Below are 26,602 nucleotides of genomic sequence, written 5' to 3'. Positions count from 1 at the left end.
CAGTGCCTGAAAGTCACATTTCAGGTTAACCTCGCGAGCAAACAAATGTTTTTTGGTTGCCAGTGTCCAAACCTGAATGCAGCAGTATAACCCAAATGTCTAAACTACATTTTTCAGGGAACATTGGTGGGCACTTGGCTGCTTGCCAAGAGGACACTCAGAAGGTGGGAGGAGCCAGGAGCTCAGGGACCCCAGAAGACAAGGATTGGGGCTGCTCTGTGCAAAGTTTTACTTTTACTTTAAAAATCACTTTAAAATTATAGAGTCAGGTATTTCTATGGGGTTGCTTTTACTAAAGGCAAATCTCGTTTGCACTGGAAGTGCAGTCACTTTAGATCTGAAGGGAAGATCTGAAATGAGGGAAAGCTCTGCTCATTTTATAATTTAATCATGTGCAAGCAAAAATGCTGTTTATTTTCCTTGCATGTCCCTCTCAGATCTACAGCGACTGCACTTCTAAGTGCACTTGCCTTTGGTAAATAAACCCCAATGTATTGCAAACTGATTTCCAGTCCACGAAAAGCTATTTTAAACTAGCTTGCACTATTAACTAAATGTTAGTACAGTAAAATCCCTGCTGCGCTATTGTGTTCCGACAGGGTTTTCCAGTATGCTCACCTGGCAGAAGCCGTTGTCTGTTGGATCGTCTGCCATACACACAGGCTTTGATAAAATTCTTTAGAACCATTCAAAGCCTCAATACATCCAAATGTAGCATGCAGGGCCTTACATTTTTCTTTAAATGCACTACTGTACTCTAAAAGACTCTACTGAAAACAATGTAAAATGCACAACAACACACATGTTGCAAATGAGCCCAAAGGTTGCCTACTCTTGATCCAAAGGGATCAATTATAAGTCAGCATGTGCTTTATTTCTTTACAAACTAACGTAATTTACAATTAACTCTGGTAGAAAATGAGGCTAGACAAAGCTGTAATTGTGAAAGTGTGTAGGCACATGTGGAAGGTGTCAGTATTTATTCAATACCTCCCTCTGTCTTTTTTGTTAAACACGTATCATAAAAATTATACAGCTTCAAGCATGTTATTATACGCCATTAAAATAAGCAACAGGATTTGATTTAAATAAGTAACTGGTATGTGAAAGATTATTTCAGCCATAAAAACCTATCCATGCCTACAGACGTCAGTAAAATATGAGGCAAAGAATCTTCTAGAGGTGTTTTTTTTCTGCATTAATGAATGGATGTTATGGTTGGCCTCATGTACCCAAAGGTCTGATGGAAGAGTTGAGCTGAATAGCAACCATGGCAATAAATTTCTCTGCTGAGCTTTGCCTAAAGAGTTGTCATTTTGTAACATAACATTGACCCAGTATGAATCTACAGTATAAGGATGGTCCTGCACAGCTAGATTTAGACATTACTGTTAACAATTGGGTCATAATGGTCAACAACAAGTGTCTGAATATGAACTATTGTGATAAGGTTTTCTTCTTTTTTTTTTATTATAAAGCCACTTACCCAAAGACAATTTGGAAAACTGAACTATGAGTCCAGGACTTGCTTCCTATATTGATTCTTTATTAGTACCACAACACAGACCTGCTGCCCCAAATGTAATCACTAATGGGGTTTCTAATTGAAGACAGACACCTTGGACATACCTCTTAATTAAATTCAAACAAACTAAACCCAACTCTATTAGTTGCAAGTTACATTACATTTTTAGTTTTGCTTTGAATAAAAAAAAAAAAAGGAGCATGCTATCCAATGCTTTCATTATCTTACAAAGTGTCCTACAAAAGTACAAAAATAAAAAACAGAAATTAAAGTGGTTGTAAACCCACTTTTTGGACTTCTACCTATAGGTAGTGGAAATATCTCCTAAACGGGCACCGTTTAGGAGACATTTCACTTGTAGTCCGCCAATCGGGGATCTGGACAGTAGCTTGTTATTCTTCATATTCCTTTAACAGACCAAGCTTTCCATCAAAAGTGTCAGTAAAAAAAAAAAGTTCGGGACAAACCATTTACCGCTGACAGGGGTGCTGCCTTAAAATGGTCAGTTTTTATTCATTTATGTTACAAGAAAAAAAAAAAAAACACTTGCTGCAACTGCCCAAGACCCCTTTCACACTGAGGCGCTTTGCAAGCACTATAACGCTAAAAATAGCACCTGCAAAGCGCCCTGAAAGAGTGGCTCCATTCACTCCAATGTCCAAGCCAGAGGGAGCGTGTGCTGGCAGGATGTTAAAAAATGTCCTGCAAGCAGCATCTTTGGAGTGGTGAAGAAGCGCTGTGTATACCGCTCCTCCACCGCTCTTGCCCACTGAAATGATTGGGCACCGCAGCCGTACCGCCGGCAAAGCGCCACTGCAGCAACTGTGTGCAGGTGGTTTAAACCCTTTTTCAGCCGCTAGCGGGGATTAAAAGTGCCCTTGGGGCTTTCACACTGGAGACACAGGAGTGATTGTTTCAGGTTGGTTTGCAGGCGCTATTTTTAGCGCAATAGTGCCTGCAAAACGACCCAGTGTAAAAGGGGTCTTAGAGCATGGCAATGTGTGTAGGAATAGGGAACAAGACTTGCAGGCTGTAGGGTCTTCATGAAATTATGTGCAATGCTAAATTGGCAGCCTTTCATAACCCTTTAAGTTTCAATTTTTTTTTAGTTGTCTAATAAAAAAAAAAAAGAGTGATGTTGGTGGTTAGATTTAATGGTATGATTGAATGCTTAATTAAAATGCATTAACTAAGCTTAAAATCTCATGTGGAAAGGATGTGGAATTTTTACATAAAATGTTTAAAATTACCGAAGAGTTCTTATACGGTTACTTGAAGACTAAATGGTTACCATCAGTATATTGTAATCCGTTTTTATAGCTGGTCAAATATCTTCCAAGACTGACAAGGCCATTTTTTCTTGAGGCAAGAACGCCTGCGGCTCTTCAGGCATGGGGGGGTGTGTAGGTTTGGCGTCTTATGCAGAACTTATTTAAGGCTGGGTTCACACTGCAGATGGATGCTGCTGGCGGCAGGGGTCCGGTGCATCTCCGGTTTCCATTTCAGGGATTAAATCGGGCCTGAATTCGGACCTGAAACGGACCCAAGAGGCACAGAGTGCAATACACTCTGCAGCTGCCCCGGAGATGTGTGAACCGATTCCATTGAGAGCCGGTCACAATCTCCTGTCATCCAATTCGCACTAGTGTGAACCCAGCATTGAAGTTTGATACAATAACACATAAAATACATACATAATAAATAAATATATAAAAAAATAAAATGCAAGAACAGGAACAATGGCGATGCTTTCAAGTTTGGACTTTATGTAAACACGAACAATGAATATCTCTTATTGGCTCCGTTAAATATACTCTTTAACCACTTTAATATACTTTTACTCTTTAACCAACAGCGCAATGATTGTTTTCCGATTTAATCCCATTCAATCAATTTATTCTTTGCCATTTGTCACCAAACCAGCCCTAGTAGTACATTCTATTTAATTCTCTGTATTTCTACTGATGGGTTCCTATGTGTTCTCCTCTCATATATCCCATTTTGATAGCCTGTACAGGGATATTTGCTCAGATTATTGCTAGTTTAATATTCCCATCCTTTTAGTTCCTATGGAGACCTATGGTCCACTATGAAATCTTTCTTCAAAACATTTGTTTTACAACATTTTATTCAGGCTTGTTTAACTCTTACCTGCATGGCTTATCACCTTACATCCCCATCTTGCTTTATTTTATTTTTACCCATTTATTTTTATTATTTTAATCAATTCCCCTGGTTTATATCCAACACTGACACCACATCTTTGTTAAATTTTTGTCATCAGGGAGGAACGCTGGCAGCTTTTTTTCTTTTGATGACCACTATAACATCTTGATGTGCATATTTCTTTCATTTTTTTCTTTTTAACTTGCGGGCTTCGTAAGTATCCATTTGGCCACTTACTTAGAAATTGTAATCTTAGTCCAACTCATTCAACCTTATGGGTTGAATTTGTCTATTCACCCAACTTTTTTCATTGGGTGAAATGTTTCAATTGTTTTGTTTTTGTTGTATTTTTCATTTTATTTTTATTTTTTCTTTATTTTCCTCAGTCCCTATCGTCTGGTATGCGTACTTAGCACCTAATTGTGATATTATTCGGAGCTCGGTGTTGACCCTTTGCAGGGTCTAATTCTCCATCCTTTTCCTGGGGAGCTGTTGAGCATCCAACTCTGGTTTGTGGTCGGTAAGCGGTTGTCCTGTTTACCTTTTAACACACACACACACACACACACACACACACACACACACACATATACACACATACACACACAGTGCCTTGCGAAAGTATTCGGCCTCCTTGAACTTTGCGACCTTTTGCCACATTTCAGGCTTCAAACATAAAGATATAAATCTGTAATTTTTTTTGAAGAATCAACAAGTGGGACACAATCATGAAGTGGAACGAAATTTATTGGATATTTCAAACTTTAACAAATAAAAAAACTGAAAAATTGGGCATGCAAAATTATTCAGCTCCTTTACTTTCAGTGCAGCAAACTCTCTCCAGAAGTTCAGTGAGGATCTCTGAATGATCCAATGTTGACCTAAATGACTAATGATGATAAATAGAATCCACTTGTGAGTAATCAAGTCTCTGTATAAATGCACCTGCACTGTGATAGTCTCAGAGGTCTGTTTAAAGCGTAAAGCGTAGAGAGCATCATGAAGAACAAGGAACACACCAGGCAGGTCAGAGATACTGTTGTGGAAAAGTTTAAAGCTGGATGTGGATACAAAAAGATTTCCCAAGCTTTAAACATCCCAAGGAGCACTGTGCAAGTGATAATATTGAAATGGGAGTATCAGACCACTGCAAATCTACGAAGACCTGGCCGTCCCTCTAAACTTTCAGCTCATATAAGGAGAAGACTGATCAGAGATGCAGCCAAGAGGCCCATGATCACTTGGGATGAACTGCAGAGATCTACAGCTGAGGTGGGAGACTCTGTCCATAGGACATCAATCAGTCGTATACTGCAAAAATCTGGCCTTTATGGAAGAGTGGCAAGAAGAAAGCCATTTCTTAAAGATATCCATAAAAAGTGTTGTTTAAAGTTTGCCACAAGCCACCTGGGAGACACACCAAACATGTGGAAGAAGGTGCTCTGGTCATATGAAACCAAAATCGAACTTTTTGGTAACAACGCAAAACATTATGTTTGGCGTAAAAGCAACACAGCTCATCACCCTGAACACACCATCCCCACTGTCAAACATGGTGGTGGCAGCATCATGGTTTGGGCCTGCTTTTCTTCAGCAGGGACAGGGAAGATGGTTAAAAATTGATAGAAAGATGGATGGAGCCAAATACAGGAACATTCTGGAAGAAGACCTGATGGAGTCTGCAAAAGACTGAGACTGGGACGGAGATTTGTCTTCCAACAAGACAATGATCCAAAACATAAAGCAAAATCTACAATGGAATGGTTCACAAATAAACATATCCAGGTGTTCGAATGGCCAAGTCAAAGTCCAGACCTGAATCTAATCGAGAATCTGTGGAAAGAACTGAAAACTGCTGTTCAAACGCTCTCCATCCAACCTCACTGAGCTCGAGCTGTTTTGCAAGGATGAATGGGTAAAAATGTCAGTCTCTTGATGTGCTAAACTGAGAGAGACATACCCCAAGCGACTTACAGCTGTAATCGCAGCAAAAGGTGGCACTACAAAGTATTAACTTCAGGGGGCTGAATAATTTTGCACGCCCAATTTTTCAGTTTTTTATTTGTTAAAAAAGTTTGAAATATCCAATAAATTTCGTTCCACTTCGTGATTGTGTCCCACTTGTTGTTGATTCTTCTAAAAAAAAATGACAGTTTTATATCTTTATGTTTGAAGCCTGAAATGTGGCGAAATGTCGCAAAGTTCAAGGGGGCCGAATACTTTCGCAAGGATATATATATATATATTTTATTTTATTTTTATGCGTTATACAAGGCTAATCCTATGTATATATTTTCTCTTTGTTGTCTAGTGTTAAACACTTGTGCATGGATCTTATTTTCCCCTGAAGAAGCAAAACATTGCGAAACATGTAGGGAATATGCGATTTCCATGTGTTAATTACATGTTGTTCAATGACCACTATTCATTTTTAAATTGATCCATGTTGGTTTCTATGTAATATTTTTATTTATTTTTTATTTATTTTTTTACAAAAATACAAATCTCATCACTACCATACCCTATGCACCGCAAATTATCCCTTTCCCCCTTTCTGTTCCAATTTCAATATTTTTTTGGGGATTAGGTGCCTTGTTTAAACGGTGATTCCATTAGTGCTCGGACAAACTATATCTCTTATATTCTTTAACCACTTCCTGCCCAGCCTATAGCAGAATGATGGCCGGGAAGTGGTTCAGTTATCCTGACTGGGCTTCATATGACTCTGATGGAGGCTCTTTACCATGTGATCAGCAGTGTCTGATCATAGCTGAACACAGTGTAAACAGGAAAACTGTGTATCGTGACAGGTGAGAGCCGATCGACCGCTCTCCTGACAGGGGGGGTCTGCACTGATTATCAGTGCAGCCCCCCGAGGATGCCCACCCAGGACCAACAGGGATGCCCAATGATGCCTACCCATGACCCCAATCAGTGCCCATAAATGCCTGCCAGTGCCACCCATCAGTACTGCAAATCAGTGCCCATCATTGTCACTTCAACGGTGCCCATCACTGCCGCCTTATCAGTGCCATCAGCGCAGCCTCATCAGTGCCCATCAGTGAATGAGAAAAATGTACTCATTTACAATATTTTGTAACAAAGAAACTTTTTTTCCCCCCAAATTGTCTGTCTTTTTGATGCGTTTAGCAAAAAATAAAAAAACCCAGTGGTGATCAAATACCACCAATAGAAAGCTCTATTTGTGAGAACATTATAAAAAAAAAAAAAAAAAAAAAAGGGGGATACACTGTTGCATGGCTGATTTAAAAGAGACAGCGCTGAAAGCCATGACAATCATTTCGAAGACCCACATAAGACCCAAAAAAGGTACCAAGGTTTTATAAAAAAATTCTAATTTTATTAAAAAGAAGTATGTTTTTTTTTTCCCCCTATCCATACTTGCCTCAGTGGATGGAGCTTTAGACGGATGCTGCAGCTGTTCCCCGGAGTCTCTGCACCGAGAACCGAGCCACGAACACTGCTGATGGCTCAGTTCTCACTCCTCCCCAAGCAGAGTGTTGCTGGCTGTCAGTCAGCATCACTTCTGCGCTACTTCCCCGCACCCATTGGAGCGCTGAGTGGTGGATGGGAGGGGAGCGACTGTCTCAGCAGCTTGCTGAGACGCCAAGACAGCCATCGGGGCAGCTGGCGGATCCAGACTTGGAAGTCAGGATGGCGCGCTTCCCCGACTGATGGCAGCGACGTCAGCGGAGAGCGGACTTCAGACAGATCTCCACTGAAAATGGGTCACACGAGTGCAAAACTAATTGCACTCCTGTGACCCTTAGGAGAAGCCCAGCCTAAAAAGCTCAGGCTGGACTTCTCCTTTAAGAATAGGTTTCTTTTAAAAGACAAGAACTGTTCATAAAGGCATATCGTCTAATCAACATGTGCAATCACTCTACATGTTTCGCTCAGATAAGGCTAAACGTTTCAGGCTGGGTTCACACTAGAGAAAGCAGCATCTCACAGCAGGAGTCCGATGCGTCTCCATTCACCAATTTAGTTCTGATTTCAGCCCGAATTTAGGGCTGAATTCAGACCTGAAAATGGACCAAAAGACACACAGGACTCCTGTGCAATTCGCACCGGAGCCGCTGCGGTGATGTGTGAACTTGCTCCATAGAGAGCTGGTCACAATCTCCTGCTATGCGAATGTAGGATGTAGGGAAAACCGCATCCAAATTCACAACAGTGTAAACCCAGCCTAAATGTTTGAATGAAAATGTATATTACTGGGAGTGGTGAATGCACCACATGTCCTTGAATGAAAATTCTACAATAAAAATGAATAGTAGATTTTGAACATTTCCATTTTATCCTATTATAACATAAGGATTCGTCCCTGTATACTTATAAATCTGTCCACTCAGGATTATTATTTTTTCTCTCCCATATTGTTTTATCCAAGTGCCCATTAAAAAAGGACAGAATTTGATTATAAGGGGGCTTACATGGCTGTATCCTTATGCTTTCAACATATACAGTTAAATGTGTTCACCATATATGTATTTCAAAATAATTATTAGACACTCAAATTATTTGGCTGGTTTTCCCAAGCATGAGATCATGTGTATTTTCAGACAGCTGTTTTATAAAAAGGACATTTTAGATTAGAAGAGATATGCACAAGCGCAAGTTCAAAATTATTTACAAAAAAAGACTGCATTTCTTCCCAATGACATATAGTCATGGAAACCAGTCAAATGCTTCATGAACATGTCAAATAATTAGCATATGTAGCAATTAAGATCAGTATGCTGGGAATGAGAATATAATTGTTTTCCAAACAAGTTGGATAGGGTGAAGCATGAAATCTATGTATCACTCTTTGACATTGCACTTTGAGCTGTAATTCCTATAATTCCCAGCCAGAGCATGGAGAGGGAAAAATGTGGGATGGCTGACATAATTCACATTACTCAGTCTGTTAGCACTACAAAATAGCTGGCATATTTCAGAATGTGTAGTATGCCTGGCAGGTATTTACTTTACATTTGTGCTAAAATAATACTTCATTTGTGTTATTTCTGTTAATTACAAGATCATAATACATTTCTCCTGTCTTTGTATTCACAATCTTTAATACAAGAATTCAGTCTAACTTATGGAATAAAAATACATAAATTTTTACAAGAATTCAGGTTTGTAGACATTTAAAAAATGTTTAATGAAAAAAATAAGCTTGTGGCTGCATTTAAAGGGCAAGTGATAATTAAAGTAGAACTATAGGCATTTTTTTCCCACCATTTGTGTTCCATTGTGTAAATTTCCCCTCACTTCCTGTCCCATAGGCAAACAGGAAGTTAGAGGAAATTCTTGCAAATTAAGGGAATTCCTTGGGGACCCCCAGGTCACCAGAACTAGTGTCCCTGATAGAAAATTTACCAGTCTATTACTCTATTACTTTTCTGGGGGCACCCTAAAATTTGGGATTTTCTTTTACGTTCAATGATAATAGTAAAACAGGCAAAATAGAGATGGTGAATGTCCATAAAGGGGGCACAGACAGCAAAAAAAAAAACCTGACAGGTGTTCTAATCCATCTCCACTATGTAAAAAAAAAAATTGCCTTTATAGTCAAGTAAAGTGGAATTACATCCGCAATTTTTTTATTTATTTTATTTTTTTAAATTAGTCAGCAACTACTGTGTTAGTAGCTGCTGACTTTTAACAAGGACACTTATCTGTCCTAGTCGCTTACCTGTCCCCAACGGCGTTCGTTTGGTACTGGCGCCTCCATCCTCACTAAGGGAAACAGACCTGTTTTTTACTGCGCATGCACGATGATTTGTGAATGGGTGGCTGCCTCCTGGAATACACACAGTTCCCAGAAGGCAGCACGCCCCATTCACCAGAAGACACCGCAACGGAGGACGAGGCAGAAGAGCTAGTTCTGCATAGCGACCACCCTTTCTGGTGATATATACATGAAAATCCAGTTATTTGTTTTGGTAAATAAGGTGAGACGCTGTGACAGGCCATACATTAACCATTTTTCTTTACATTACATACATTAAGCAATTTTCTTTCCTTCAACCCATGGTTGAAGGAAAGAAAATTGCTTAATTCCATCAACACATTCAGTGTTGATGGGGGAATCACTCTCACAGAGCTTTTTCATTCTGACAGCAGGTGGTTTCCCAGCAAACAGATAACAATGATCATTGCTTGCAGCTACCGTACAGCCATTGGCAGTGACCACATGAAAAAAATAGTTGTACTAAAGTTGATCGATTTCAGTATCACCAATCTGTCCATACATAAATCGAAATTTAGTCGGTTGCTGCAGAACCAGCTAAATTTCAATCCGGCTCAAGTCCCCATACACATGTAGCACTACCCCCGGAGGAGCTGCTGGATTTTTGGGCGGCACATTACCTCATGGCTCCTCTGAATTCCTAGGGGTGAATGATGTGTATTGCATATAGTAGAAGTAAAGGAATGTCCACGACAGGTGCTCTTTGCTGCGCTCTTTTTTACACAGCCGGGTAAAAACAGTAAACTTTTGGTGAGGAAAGAGTTGAAGAAAGGAGAATAGCAGATTCAGGCCTAATAATAGGAAACAGTCCTGCGCCAAAGCGCAACACTTCTCTGCGCCACTTCCACCGGAGTGGGTTTAATGTAGTCAGACAGGCCTCTCTCACAGACCTGGCAGCCGGAGTATCACTCGGACAATTGTAGGATAAAGTTTCTGCCACAGACCCTCATTGGTGAACTTGAGGAAATAGCCTCTGCCACATACCTCCCTCAGTGAGCCTCAGAAAGACACCTCTGCCACAGGCCCTCTCTGGATTGAATTCTTGCAGATATCCCTCCTTGGATAAGTGACGTCTGGATCTCCTTCAACTTGTCGCCCAGGTGTCGGCTGACAGGTGATCAATCCCTCGGTGTGCGGCTACTTTGGTGGTCTGTCCAGGCCCTTTTGGACCGCCAGCCTCTCAATGGAGCTCCTCAGACTGACTGCACACCGAACAACAGTACAGCTTGGGATCTTCAGAAGTGGGTACCCAGTTCCTCACTGGGTCCCCGTCGCTGCTCAGATGCTCCGGGCCAACATGATCCCGGAACCAGGAACACCGCGTGGCACGCACGCCCCGGCCAGGTAGGCCGTATCGTGATGTGGTCACCCTAAAAGGTGGGTGCCACACTGGACGAAGAAGACCCAGAACCAATGGCATCTGCCTCATAAACACCCCTCCCCAGCATGCACAGCGAGGTCCAACTCTCCCGATTGGCTGCTGGGAAAGAGCACCCAAACCTTGACTCCACTGCTGCCACCTGCAGCACTGGGGCTGGAAGAACACCCCAGTACAACAGAATAAGCCCGCAGCACAGCCAAGCTGAGACAGAGACCCTGCTTGCACTTAACAATCTGGATCAGAGTTCAACTACACTCTGATATAACCTTAAAATTAACTAGCACCAGTAGCATAAAGTACACAAGTGCTACACACAATATTAGATTTTCTGCATCTTTTGGTCTTCAGATTTACGCACGCAGGAGCCACGGGTAATGGCACACGGACTGAAGCAACGGCACATAGGTGCCATTGCTTCAGTGCACATGTGCCGATGACATCAGCACATGCAGGGGACAGGGGATATCTCCTAAACCATGCAGGTAGCTACAGGTAAGCCTTATTATAGGCTTACCTGTAGCATAAAAATGGGTGTAAAGGGTTTACAACCACTTTAAGGCCCCGTACACACGACCAAACATGTATGCTAAAACTGGTCCGCGGACCAGTTTCAGCATACATGTTCGGTCGTGTGTAGGCGCGAGCGGGCCGAATTCCAGCAAACATTTGCCCGCCGGGCCTTTTCCCAGCAGACAAATATTCCTGGACGTGTTTTAAAACCGTCCGCTGGAATCCTGCCCGTTCGGACATGTACGGTCGTCAGTACAGACCTACCGTACATGTCCGAGCGCCCGGCGTCCCTCGCATGCATCGAATGACTTTGACGCATGCGTGGAAGCCTTTAAATGGCAGGCCCGCCATCGTCGCGATGACGCGGACACACCCCGCATATTGTTTACGCGCAGGCTTCTGTACGATGGTTAGTACAGCCATCGTACAGAAGTCCTCCGGCAGGCATGTACGGTGAAAACGGTCCGACGGACCGGTTTCATCGTACATGTTTGCTCGTTAGTACCCGGCCTAAGAGTTTCAATTTGTATGCAATCAGGCAGGCCCGTGCACTGCATAGTTTTGGTATGGGGGTCTAAGAGGCCCGTAATGAAATCATTTTGCAGCTCCTATCCTTTATTCTTACCCATAATTACTTTATTTTTGAAGACCAACATTTTTTACAATGCCAGGGGGTGGCTATTGGCACCTTGTGTGTGCCCTCCTATGCCAACTTATTTCTTGGTGCCTGGGAGAAATGTTTTTGCCAACGATGCCCATGCCCCAGTTTGTTTTATGTTGGTACCGTTTCATAGATGATCTTTTCATAATATGGACGGGTTCCAACACCCTGCTTAATGAATTCATTCAGGCCTTGAACCTTACTTGGATCTGATGATCATTAAGGGTCCTGATGGGACCTTAAGCACCGATTTGTATCGCAAGCCCACAGCGGGCAACACTATTGCACGCATCCAGTGCCCACCCGCAATCGCTTGTGCGCAGCATTCCTTATGCACAGTATCTGTGCTTGCGCAGAAACTGGACACGAGATGAAGACTTCCACTTACAGGCAGCTGCCCTACGCGATAGCCCACTTCTCAGGGGATATGCACGCTCGACCCTGAGGAAGGTGTTCAACAGGGCCAAAGAATGTAACAGGACTTCTCTCCTGTTTGCTCCCCCGCACATCTCTGAATATAGCACTGCTAAAGTTATCACTAAATTTGACAATCTGCCTGCCTCGGTCCAAAGGGCACATCGGCATGTGGTCAACGCCCTCGTTGCCCGTGGATTCTGTCGGGCAGCTGAAATGTACTCCCCAATGGAGAATCTTTCTTACCCCACTTTTCTGCTGAATGTGGCACCACAGGGGTTATTGATTTAATGCTCTTTGAGTGCCACGCGTTCTATGTTGGGAAAACGATCAGAGAACTTAGACAGCGCATAGGAGATCATCTCTATTGTTCAACTAATGGTAAACTTACCACAATAGGCCGTCATATAGGCTTGTATCATCGATACAATTCCTTAGCGGTCAAGTTCCTGGCACTTGAGGTACTCCCCCCTCGATCCCAGAGGTGGTGATAGAGACAGAGTGTTGCTCCAATGCGAAGCTTCATGGATTGAGAGATTAGAGGCCACTACACCCCCTGGCCTCAATGAAGTCAATTCCTTTAGATCATTTTTATAATTGTCATGGTCCTTCTCTTTTTCCCCTCCCCCTTTTTTTCCCCTTATCCTTCTTTCCCTGTAGTGTTGTAAACAGTATATATATATATTATATATATATATATATATATATATATTACATACATACATATACACACACACACACATACATATATACACACACACACACACACACACACATATATATATATATCTTTGTGATTTCAATGATATGTACCGAATATTGTGCCTTTTTCTGATTCCTGTCTTTTAAGACAGTTTCCCCGATATTGCTTTGGCACCCACTTAATGCTGTGTGCAACTACCATTTCTGTATTTTTATGATTTTTTTATTATAAATGTAGAATACTTGATTGTATATACATATCCTATTGTTTACCACTACATTTATATTTATATTTGTATTTCTGTGCAATACGAGCTGTGTCCTCTCCATATATGTCCCCTCTGCCCTAATGCCCGTCGCCGTGGTTGTCTTTATCCCCGGCGACCTTGTGCCTGCCCTGGTGACGCCCCTAGCCTGTTCCCTGGCTGGGCCAGTGACTTGTCGTTAAGGTTCCCCTATCGAGCTGGTTCCTGCAAGGACTGCAAGGTCTGGTGAGTGTCCATTTTGATGGGTGAAGGAATCACTGAACACTATCTGGTGCGGTGGAAGTCTTTGAAGATCACAGGATCCCTCATTATATGAACTTTCTTGATTATATATAGTTTTGTATACTTTTTGCCCTTTGTGTGTTCTGTTTCACATGTTTAAAGTCACAGGTTTTTTTGTGTCTTTAATCAATTTTTATCTATGTTCATGAATTTTGTCACATTTATCACCAATATTTATTCACCTTAATATTCGTATATGATTTGAGACACTGTTTATGCTTAGAGGGATATACACATATTCATTGAGCGCTGTTAAATTTGTGGACATTCTTGAGAGAGTGCAACCACTGTATTTACTTTTTTCACTATATTTTCTTTAAACAGCAGCTAGCTTTATACCAATTAATCTGTTCCTACTAGCGCAACGGTGGAAGGTGCCATTATCTAGATCACCTACTTATTCATAGTATATATATATATATATATATATATATATATATATATATATATATATATATATATATATATATATAAATAATCGGTAGGTTCACCTACACGAATTGGACTACATGTGTCTCATTTATGTTTTGTGTTTGTATTTCGACTTTCAGAAATATCTCCTGACAAAGCGATGCAATATCGCAAAACTAGTAGAGAGAGATTTCCTGTATCGTGATCCCTACGCTCACCTGGATTTTTCCCTCCCCCCCTTGGGTACTGCAATTTCGGTGATCTGATTGGTCGTCACACTATATGTATTGTTTTAATTGTTTTTGATGTTTTAATTTTTTTTGATACTATACTAAAAGAAATTACCCATTTTTGATACACCGTACCTGCTCTGAGTCTACTCATCCTGTACCGTAATAGTCCTCCCTGACCATTTCCTTCTGTGGGTTCATGGGGATCCCCGAGTTCTCTCGCTATCCAACTAGATTTTGGATGATGGTACCGTTTTAAACTTGGCTTTATATAGTTTACTAAAAAGAGGCTATCAATTAAGGCATGCCATATGACTCAATTATGCAAATAATGACCATCCTTTTTAAACTATAGAGGCTTACACTGTGGCAAAACATTTGATCCTGCAAGCTGGCTATACTGCATCTTTGATTTTCAGTTTTAAAAAGGCATGTACAAATCATCTTACATTAAACTTACAGCCCAAATCCACACAAGAGGTTTTATTTTGTTTTAGATAGGTCAGGGAAAGTTAGAACCTCTGTCAGGTTTATATTTCTGACTTTTACGATTATGGAAATTTTACCTCACTTTCTGTCACAACAGGAAGTGCCTGAAAATTTCTCCCGCAGGGACACAGAAAAAAAAACACATGTATGAAAGGGTTAGATATTCTTACAATGTTTAGAATACTAAACACACATTTCTATATTGGTGACTGATGTTGCTCTCTTTTCTTGCACATGCGTCAAAGCAACAGAAAGTGGGACAGAGAGACAGAAATAAAAACCCAATACAACATTTTTAATCGTACGCCATTAACCCCTCCCCCCCCCCCAAATCTAGGGTTAGGCTTTTAATGTCACTTTAAACTACAACAAACTTAATAGGTCACATCTTTCAAGTTTCCCATTTGAGATCCAAAAATGTAAGATTCAAGTTGCTGCCTGGGTATAGGCTATGATTTGCCACAGATTCCTTCAAGCAGAGTTTAGAAGCCAAAATCTGTCCCTGAAAATTTTCATCAGAGTATTCTGAACTATTCCTCTGGTGGGGGGGGGGCAGCGTCTTCATACACACAGCACCTTAATGCCAGCTGCAGCAAGAATCTGGTGACCAGTGTATTCCTAAAGCTGGATTCACAGAAGAATTCAAATAGTTGCTTATACAAAAGCAATGACAGGCCCGCAGCTGTCCGCTGGTGTTCAAATGCAATCACACATGGACAGATGATCACCCTAGATGCAAGCTTTTTGCATTCTTGGTCAATCAATAGTTTGTAACCACAGGTAATCACTCTGTATGCAATTACAGCTGAACACCGGCATACAGCTGTGGCTGTATGACATTGTTTTGTACAGACTGCACAGCCTCAACTATCCACCGATGGTCAGCATACAATAGCTTGTACTTCATCAATTGACAATGTATAGTGTGGAAGGTGGAATCTGATTCAGCCCGATTATATATGTAGCGCCTGTGTACTTTCAGTACAGATGCCATTCTAAAATTAGAGGGGGATGAGAGAGTTAGCTAGCTCTCATCCAAGTGATTTGTGTAAATTGGGCCTTGGTTTCAGCTGGGCTGTGCTGTCGGTTCATTCTGTGTTCCTGAGGTGCTTTCCACCCCGGGGCGGCAGTGGACTTCGGGCTGGAGTGCCTCTTGCCAGCAGCCAATCGGGAGGGGTTTTCCCTCCCGGGGCATGCTGGGGGAGGGTACTTCTGGGGGTTTGGGTCTTGTTCCGGGTGTGGTGCCCACCTTCAGGGTGACCACACATCACGGGCCCCGGCGATATGGCCTACCAGGCCAGGGCGCACGTGCTACGCGGTGTTCTTGGTTCCGGGACCATGTTGGCCCGGGACAACTGAAGCTATGGCTGGGCCCCAGTGATTGACTGGGTCCCCAAGTTCTGAGGAAAGATCCCAAGCGAGATAGCTGTTCGGTGAGGAGTCAGCCTGAGGAGAGCCAAGAGAGGCATGCAATCCAACAGGGCCTCGACAATTCATCGGGGATCAAGGTGACCGGACACTGGGAGGTTGAATGTCAGCCAGAAGCGTTGCTAGGGGGGTGCGGTCCGCACCGGGTGACACCCGCAAGAGGGGTGACACCATCCCGTTTTTTTTTTTTTTGTTTTGTTTTTTTTAGCCGACATGCCCAGCCTGCCCTGTGCAATCTCAGCCTGCCCTGTGCCACCCCAGCCTGCCCTGTGCCACCCCACACTTTCCCATGCCACCCCAACTTGCCCTGTGCCACCCTAACTTGCCCTGTGCCACCCCAACCTTTCCCATGCCATCCCAACTTGCCCTATGCCACCCTAACTTGCACTATACCACCCCAACCTGCCCTGTACCACCCTAAATTGCCCTATACCACCCCAACCTGCCCTATGCAACCCTAACTTGCCCTATACCACCCCAAACTACCCTATATCACCCCAACATGCCCTACACCACCTTAACCTGTCCTATACCCCCCCACTACACCAACCTGCCACTATACCACTCTATACTACCCTAACCTGCCACTATACTGCCCTATACTATCATTTACAGGGGCTGGTTTGGGGTGCGCCCCGTGCCCGTGCGCTGCCTGCTTGGTGCTGGGCAGCCTAGACAGGGGGGGTGACACCATGTTTTACCGCACCGGGTGACACCAACCCTAGTGACGCCACTGATGACAGCAACCTGTCAGTCAGTGACCTAAAATAAGAAAACTACCTGAGGGTGATTCGGGCATTAATATTTCTGAGCAAGATTTACTTCACTGTCTACATTCCAGAGAAGGGGGCCTGTGGCAGAGGTTCCCCTCTGATCCTCATTTCCACCAAGTCTGTGGCAGAGGCTTGTCTCTTTTCAAGGTTCCGAGTGATACTCTGGCTGCCAGGTCGGTGTGAGAGGCCTGTCCAGGTACACTATACTCACTCCGGCTGGAGTGGCAACGAAATTAAAGTATCGCTTGAAGCAGGATTGCTTCCGTTGCATTTAGGCCTGAATCTGCAATTCTCCTCCTTACCCATCTTTCATCTATCTACCTCAAGTTTATTGTTTGCCGTGTTGGACGAGAATAAAAGCACAAGAAAGATACCTGCTGTTTGGACATTCCATCATTGCGGCTCTCATCTATCTACCCCTAGACGCGCATAGAGGTAACACGCCATCCCAAAATCCAACCAGCGGCTCCTCCGGGGGTAGCGCTACACATAGATATATCCATCTATCTATCAGCGTGTGGTCAGCTGTAGACACTCCACTTAGATAAATCCAATAGATGACACCCATGCTGCACATATTTTACTGAAAAATGGTTAACCACTTGCCGTCGCCGCACCGTCATTATACGTCCACAAGGTGGCTCTCCTAGGCGAGACCACGTAAATGGACGTCCTACCTCTTAGCCGCCACTAGGGGCGCACGCGCGCCGCCGGAGGTGCGCGCGCGCGCCCACCGCTCGCCCCCTGACTCCCGTGCGTGTGCCCGGCGGGCGCGATCGCCGCCGGGCACACGCGATCGCTCAGTACAGAGCGGGGAACGGGAGCTGTGTGTGTAAACACACAGCTCTCGTTCCTGTCAGCAGGGGAAATGCTGATTTTCTGTTCATACAATGTATGAACAGAAAATCAGTGTTTCCCCTAGTGAGGCCACCCCCCCCCCCCCCCACAGTAAGAACACACCCAGGCATACTTAACCCCTTCCCCGCCCCCTAGTGTTAACCCCTTCACTGCCAGTGGCATTTTTATAGTAATCTAATGCATTTTTATAGCACTGATCGCTATAAAAATGCCAATGGTCCCAAAAATGTGTCAAAAATGTCCGAAGTGTCCGCCATAATGTCGCAATACCGAAAAAAAAATCGCTGATCGCCGCCATTACTAGTAAAAAAAATATTAATAAAAATGCCATAAAAATACCCCCTATTTTGTAAACGCTATAACTTTTGCGCAAACCAATCAATAAACGCTTATTGCGATTTTCTTTATGAAAAATATGTAGAAGAATACGTATCGGCCTAAACTGAGGAAAAAAAATGTTTTTTTATATATTTTTGGGGGATATTTATTACAGCAAAAAGTAAAAAATATTCATTTTTTTCAAAATTGTCGCTCTATTTTTGTTTATAGCGCAAAAAATAAAAAACGCAGAGGTGATCAAATACCACCAAAAGAAAGCTCTATTTGTGGGAAAAAAAGGACGCCAATTTTGTTTGGGAGCCACGTCGCACGACCGCGCAATTGTCTGTTAAAGCGACGCAGTCCCGAATCGCAAAAAGTACTCTGGTCTTTGGGCAGCAATATGGTCCGGGGGGTAAGTGGTTAAGAACACTACTAACAACAAATGTTGGTGACTATATAGTGCTCCAGCCAATGCCACTGTACTTTTAAAAAAACACACAGTATGTAACATCCCTCCCCATACACAGTAAAAGGATCTTTCCAGGGATCCTCAAACTACGGCCCTCCAGCTGTTGTGGAACTACACATCCCATGAGGCATTGTAAAACTCTGACATTCACAGACATGACTAGGCATGATGGGAACTGTAGTTCCTGAACAACTGGAGGACCATAGTTTGAAGACCCATGCTTTAGCCAATGCAAAAAGGCAATAAACCATCATTAATCTCATTTTTTTGTGTAATACCCCATATACTGTATAGTCCTATATTAACCACCAAATTATTGTGAACTATGGGTATCTGTAGTTTTCCCAACACATCCTTAGGACTGTTCCTCATATTCAATTTTGTCATATTTGAAAGAAAGCAGGAGGTTACCATCTGTAACAAAAAGCATATCCAACCAATCAGTAAATTAGGAGATATAAGCAGAGCTAAAAGGTATTCTAGTCCCAACTTTCCATGTAACAGTGAAACTTGTCCCTGCCCCCCCCCCCCCTGTCTTGTTGTTGAGTCTTTAAAGCGGAGGTTAACACAAAAAGTGAACCTCTGCTTTTTGGATCCCTCCCCCCCTCTGGTCACACATTTAGCACCTTTCAGGGGGGAGGGGGTAAAGACACCCGTCTCAGGCATTTGCACCACTTCCAGGTTTAGGCTCGTCACGTCACACACCCCCCCCCCCCCCGGCTGTCTCTTGGGAAACATTGTTCCCAGGAGAGAGCGGGGACCAGTGACAGCGCGCCGCGATCCTCGCGCATGCACAGTAGGGAAATTGGTCCTGATTCCCTCACCGAGGATGGCGGCGGAAGCAGCCGAGGACCAAGCGATTGCTCAGCCTCGTCTGCTGACATCGCGGGTGCGCTGGACAGGCAAGTGTCCATTTTTTTTTGTAAAGTTAGCAGCTGCAGTATTTGTAGCTGCTGGCTTTTTAAAAAAAATAAACACACGGGTGGACCTCCACTTCAACATGATCAGTTGTTTCATTGACCAACAGGTAGGCTTGTGGGGAGGGGAAGTGGCAATTTTCAGATCAACTTTTACTGGAAAGGCTTGTATATAAACTTCAGCTCTGCCTATATGCATCTTAATTTACTTATTGTTTTGACAAATTGTTACTTTAGTTTATGCATTTTTCACGTGTACTTTATTTTATTACCAAGCCTTGTAACATGCTTACTTTAAGAACATATTGCAACTTAAACTACCATGTAAACACTGATATTATCATCATCTTTACCTGTGGTGTGTCCCAACTTATCATTAGAGTGCTGAGTGAGGTCAATTGTTCTGTCTATTTGGAACATTTTTAAGTCTTCTTCATCTAAGGCAATGTCTCCCCAAAAGACAGCTAAAAGAAAAAGAAAAAAAAAGTAGATGGATTAGAAAACAATAAACTGGTACTTTTAGTTTACGCAGACAATTGATATTTCACAAATCTATGATAACAACATTCCAACAAATTAGCAGAAGCCATTGACTCTAGTACTTCAGACTGATCACCATATATTGCCATGGTCTTGTATGTACAGACATACACATTTGTAAATATGTGACATACATTCTTGGCATTCTTAGAGAATGTTCACATGCTTGAAATGTAATTAAAATTTCGACAAATATTTGTACATCTTTTACAGCAGGCACGTAAAATAATGCCCTTTTGGTCACAAATATCTATCCATGTCTGTCATGATACGTGGTAAAAATACATTTTTCTCAATAATAATCATCAATAATAATACTAATAATAATAATAATAATAATAATAATAATAATATTATTATTATTATTATTATTATTATTATTATTATTATTATTATTATTAAGAACAATGTTTAAATACCAAATACATGGCCTTGAAAAATTATTCATACCCCTTGAAATGTTCCAAATTATTTCATGTTACAACCAAAAAGGTAAATGTATTTTATTGGGATTTTATGTGATAAACCAACATAAAGTGGCACATAGGTGTGGAAGGAAAATGATGAATGGGATTTCATTTTTTTTCTCCCAAATATCCCCCAAAAAATGTGGTGTACATTTGTATTCAGCCCCCTTTACTCTGATACCTTTAACTAAAATCTAGTGGAACCAATTTCCTTCAGAAGTCACATAATTAGTAAATAGAGTCCATCTATGTGCAATTTAATCTCAGTATAAATATAACTGTTCTGTGAAGCCCTCAGGAGGTTTGTTAACCACTTCATGCCCAGACCAATTTTCAGCTTTCATCGCTGACGCATTTTGAATGACAATTGCGCGGTCATACAACACTAAACCCAAATTATTATTTTTTTCCCACAAATAGAGCTTTCTTTTGGTGGTATTTGATCATCTCTGCGATTTAAATTTTTTGCGCTATAAAACAAAAAAAAAAAAAAGGACAGAAAATTGTGAAAAAAAACCACAATATTTTTTACTTTTTGTTATAATAATATCATTTTTTTTAATATATATATATATATATATATATATATATATATATATATATATATGTGTGTGTGTGTGTGTGTGTGTGTGTGTGTGTGTGTGTGTGTGTGTGTGTGTGTGTGTGTGTGTGTGTGTGTGTGTGTGTGTGTGTGTGTATGTATGTATGTATATATATATATATATATATATATATATATATATATAATGTGTGTGTGTGTATATATCTATATCCATATATCCTCGGTTTAGGCCGATACGTATTCTTCTACATATTTTTGTTAGAAAAAAAAAAATCGCAATAAGCGTATATTGGTTTGCGCTAAAGTTATAGCGCCTACAAAATAGGGGATAGATTTATGATATTTTACTAGTAATGGTGGCGATCTGCGATTTTTTTCTCAGGCCTGCGATATTGCGGCGGACATATCGGACACTTGACACAATTTTGGGACCATTCACATTTATACAGCGATCAGTGCTATAAAAATGCACTAATTACTGTATAAATGTGACTGGCAGGGAAGGGGTTAACACTAGGGGGTGAGGAGGGGTTGAATGTATTCCCTGGGTGTGTTCTAACTGTGTGTGGAGAGGGACTGACTGGGGGAGGTGACCGATCTGTGTCCCTATGTACAAGGTGTGACACCGCATCGGTCTCCTCTCTCCCTGACAGGACGTGGAGCTCTGTGTTTACACACAGAACTCCACGTCCCTGCTCTGTCACCGCCGATCGTGGGTACCTGGCGAACATGGCGGCCGCCAGGCACGTGCATCGGCTTCTCAGCGATGCGCTGGGTACAGTGGCGCGCGCGCGGGGAAAGCACATAAAAGGACGTCCACCCGCGCTGTGGACGTCTTTCGTCTATAGCGCAGCTCTCTAGTGGTTAAGAGAACCTTAGTGAACAAACAGCATCATAAAGGCCAAAGAACAGACAGGTCAGGGATAAAGTTGTAGGGAAGTTTTAAGTAGGGTTAGGTTATAAAAATCTCAAGCTTTGAACATCTCACAGAGCACTGTTCAATCCATCATCTAAAAAATGCAAAACGTATGGCACAACTGCAAACCTACTAAGAAATGGCCGTTCACCTAAACTGACAGGCCTGGCAAGGAGAGCATTAATCAAAGCAGCAGCTCATGGCAACTCTAAAGGAGCTGCAGAGATCCACAGCTCAGGTGGGAGAATCTGTCCACAGGACAACTATTAGTTGTGCACTTCACACATCTGGCCTTTATGGAAGAGTGGCAAGAAGAAAGCCATTGTTGAAAGCAAGCCATAAGAAGTCCTGTTTGCAGTTTGCGAGAAGCCATGTGGGGGGCACCGCACAGATGTGGAAGAAGGTGCTCTGGTCAGACGAGAACAAAATTGAACTTTTTGGCCTAAAAGCAAAATGCTATGTGTGGTGAAAAACTAACACTGCACATCACCCTGAACACACCATCCCCACCGTGAAACATGGTGGTCGCAGCATCATGTTGTGAGGATGCTACAATGTAATGGTTTAGAGCAAAGCATATACATGTCCTAGAATGGCCCAAAGTTCAGAGACGAGACTTGAAAATTGCTGCTCAGACATTATCCATCCAATCTGACAAAGCCTGAGCTATTTTGCAAAGAATGGGCAAAAATGTCACCCTCTAGGATGTGCAAAGTTGATAGAGACATACCCAAAAAACGTTCTTCCAAATATCGACTCAGTGTGGCGTGAACACAAACACATGCCACACTTTTCAGATATTTGTTAAACATTTAGAAAAAACATTTATCATTTTCCTTCCACTTCACAATTATATGCCACTTTGTGTTAGTCTATCACATGAAATCCTAATAAAATACATTTACATTTTTGGTTGTAACATGACAAAATTTGGTAAATTTCAAGGGGGTATGAATGATCTGTAAAAATCAAATGCAAATTTTCTGTGTAGCCAAGTGCAACATGTTTGATCTTTTCTATATAGGTAGTTAGGAAAAGACTAATGTTTATGTGCATGTAATCAATTTATTTTGCCCTTTTGTATTTATAATTGTAAAAAGACTGTGTGCGCTATATAAATCCTGAATAATAAATAATAATAAAGCTAAAAAAACAGCTGATAAAACAATTCATAATTTTTAGCCAAGAGCTTTACCTATAAAAAGGAGTTAAAGAATATGTTTGCAGCCTTTAAAATAATTAAAAAAAAAAAAAAACACAAACACACACACACACACACACACACACACACACACACACACACACACACCCCCCAAGAAAAAAATTACTGAAATACTGTATATACTTGTGTATAAGCCGACCCGAATATAGGTAGAGGCACCAAATTCTACCACTAAAAACATTGACTCGAGTATAAGCCTTGGGTGTCCATCTGCATGCCTGTTTCCATGTCCATGCCTCACTGTGCTCATGACTAGACTGACATTTAACATGGGAGTCTATGGAAGGGGTACCCAGTTTGAAAAGTCGGTGATCCCCAGCTGTAGGTCTTCCAGACAAAAAAAACCTGGCTTTGAAAAATCATTGCTCCCTGGACGCAGTGCCGATCCTGACCTCCCTGGGGCCCTAAGCAAAATTCTGCTAAGGGGCCCTCTACCTGACCCGTGATCTATGTAAACCATTTGACCGAAGAGAAGCGCACACACACACACACACACACACGTGACATCACCGCGCCCGTGACATTAATTGGTGCGCTAAACAGAAGGGAGATCCCCCAGTGGACTTTAAAAGGCACCAAAATATATGAACTCAGAGTAAGGTATAAATATAATTTATTCTGCGTATACCAAAAAGTTTGTTTATACATTAAAACAGAATCGTATATGGAACAGTTATAAAACCACATGAGAACAATGATATAATGAAGCAAAAAAGTATACGGGAGACGATTGTCCGATTATAAACCTAACATTTCGGAGAATTGTCTCTTTCCTCAGGAGAAAAAAATGAACGGATCAGCCCGTGATAACTTGGTACATGTTCTCCATATATAACCTTCCATACAACGTATTAAAAACAAAGAAATAAGTAATGTTGCCAGTTGCCAGCGAATTCGGAAAAATGGGTATATAGAATTCAGTTGGTGCTAGATGTGTGCTGGCATTCCCCATTCACCCATGCTGGATTCGACACAACAAAAAACAGAAAAGTGGTTGAATTTTGTCTTGAGAGAACCGCAGCATAAACCAGACTCCTTGCTGCGCTATGACAGGAGGGCAGGGCTGGACTGGGATAAAATTTGTCCATGGACTTCATCCAGACCACCCACTTTAATTTTGAGTGTGCCCAACAGCACCCCCTTACATCAGTGTCCCCAGCAGAGCCCCCATTACCAGCATCCCCCTTACATCAGCAGAGTCCCCACTACCACCAGCAGAGTCCCCACTACCACCAGCAGAGTCCCCACTACCACCAGCAGAGTCCCCACTACCACCAGCAGAGTCCCCACTACCAGCAGCCTCCTTACATCAGCAGAGTCCCCATTACCAGCATCCTCCTTACATCAGCAGAGTCCCCATTACCAGCTGCACCCATTACATCAGCGTGTCCCCTTACATCAGAGTCCCCATTACATCAGTGTGTCCCCCCTCCCACATGTACTCACAGTTCTGAAGGCAGCATCTCGTTCCCCTCTCCAGTCATCATGCGATAAGTGACAAGTGATTAAGTGGAGAGAGGAAGGAAAGTCTGCCGGCTGTCTATCTCCCCCTGCAGGCTGGAGGGAGCAGATAGCCTTATTCTCTCTCCAGCAAGTGAATGTGACAATACAAGGGGGAGGCGGGGCCTCAAGTAGATTGGGGGCCCTACGCAGCTTGCATTCACACCTTTGCGTAGGCGATTTGCGGCGTTTTGTACCGCGATTTGCCGCGACAAATTGCAGCGTTTTGTACCGCGATTTGCCGCGACACAACGCGTCGTTTTTAACCGCGGTTTTGTATAGGTCATTGTCGGCTATGGAAACCGCCGAAGCCGCCCGATACGCGCGACAAAAAAAAGGGTCCGGGACTTGTTTCAGCTTCCGGCGTTTGGCGTGGAGATGTGAACCATCTCCATAGACAATGTTATTTTTCCCCTCCAGCGTATTGTAGCGTCGCGCTTCAGGCGACAAAACGCCTAGGTGTGAATGCAGCCTTAGCATATAGGGCGGATCGGCCCTGCCTGAACAACAAACTTTGCACACTTGTATAGGGGCTACATGTACCGGGTCCCCAAAGTCCGGGAGATCAGGCGCAAAAGGGGGCTTAAGTATAAGCCGAGGGGGAGATTTTCAGCACAAATAAATGTGCTGAAAAACTTGGCTTATACGGTAAGTAGAATACATGTGTTGTCAAAAAAGTATGATGCTGCCCTTTTGATGATGCAGTTAGCTGGTCGTAATCTAGAGCCCTAGATCTCACTCACATCAAGCTGACAGCTGCACAGCTACCAAGGACAGTTCTTGAGGGTGTGCTGGAATGGCTTCTATCAACATCTAAATCACCAAAGATAGACACTTGACAGGCATGGTCACTACAAGGTGAATGCATCCACACAGCCAACTTGTTTTAAATCACTGGACAATTATGTAGTAAATGCTTTAAGATGTGCAAATAAAATTAGTAAAAAAAAAAAAAAAAACAGTTTACTTGTAAACAATCACCGATGTATTTATGGAAATCGGGATTAAAATTTCTCATAGGTTTTATAGTGCCAATTCTATCCTAATTGGCAAAATGGTAATGTAAAAATAAATCAAACTAAATAAGCATAAAAAAAAAAAAAAAAAAGAAGGAAATGCATTCGTAAATTCCTGCCAATGCAGAATAAATGGAGACAATCAGAAGACATTCCTTCCTGTTCCATGTGTGAAATAGGATGCAATGGAGAGATTTTAACAATGGCCCCATATTCAGAACACATTGCTGGGAAAGGGGGAAACAGTAAGGCATGGTATAGTATCAAAGTTCAAAATCAATATCAAATCAATAATAATCAAAAGATATGTTTTTTACGTAGCTTTGTTTCGGCTGAAAAATGTGCTTTTAAAAAAACCATAGATATGCTTTCGAGCTGTCCAACCCATAAGGAGGTAAACATGCCATGAATACAGAAGCTAAATTGCCAGTAGAACCCATGCAATACGTGAGAGAAATTCCTCCATGCACTCCATTTTCCCTTTTTCATCTTTGCTCCAAAAGCATTGGCATAAAATCTATATTTATCTGTTAATCAATAGGCACCAGTGGTGGCTGGTGCTCCAAATTTTTTGGGAGGGGCACAAACAAATTGAAAATTTCGAGAAAACAAAAACATCAATTGCAGCCTCACTGTGCCCATCAAATGCAGCCACTATGCCCATACAACCAGCCACTGTGCCCCCCGACGGTCGTCTGCCCGGCACTTAACCTGTCTCGGTGGGGCAGTGGGCGACGGTGGCGAGTGGTGTCTTCCATACGTCATTTCCCATCCTCCCGTCCTCTCCTATAGGAGATTGTACGCCTGATAGG

The 26,602-nt window shown here is 42.3% G+C and overlaps 1 protein-coding gene across 2 annotated transcripts in view; it reads right to left on the bottom strand.

The window, feature by feature from the left end:
- Positions 1–26,602, bottom strand: part of TLL1 (tolloid like 1) — a 224,401-nt gene that overhangs the window by 125,657 nt on the left and 72,142 nt on the right. For both annotated transcript variants that reach the window (XM_040332851.1, XM_040332860.1), the window contains exon 2: positions 19,921–20,031. In XM_040332851.1, coding sequence (XP_040188785.1) covers positions 19,921–20,031 — 111 coding nt within the window. The remainder of the gene's footprint in view (positions 1–19,920; positions 20,032–26,602) is intronic.

The sequence above is a fragment of the Rana temporaria genome, chromosome 1 (genome assembly GCF_905171775.1).
Source record: "Rana temporaria chromosome 1, aRanTem1.1, whole genome shotgun sequence".
Classification (NCBI taxonomy): Eukaryota; Metazoa; Chordata; class Amphibia; order Anura; family Ranidae; genus Rana; species Rana temporaria.
The sequence above is the reverse complement of the archived record's forward strand: the minus strand, read 5'-3'. Positions and strand labels throughout refer to the sequence as shown.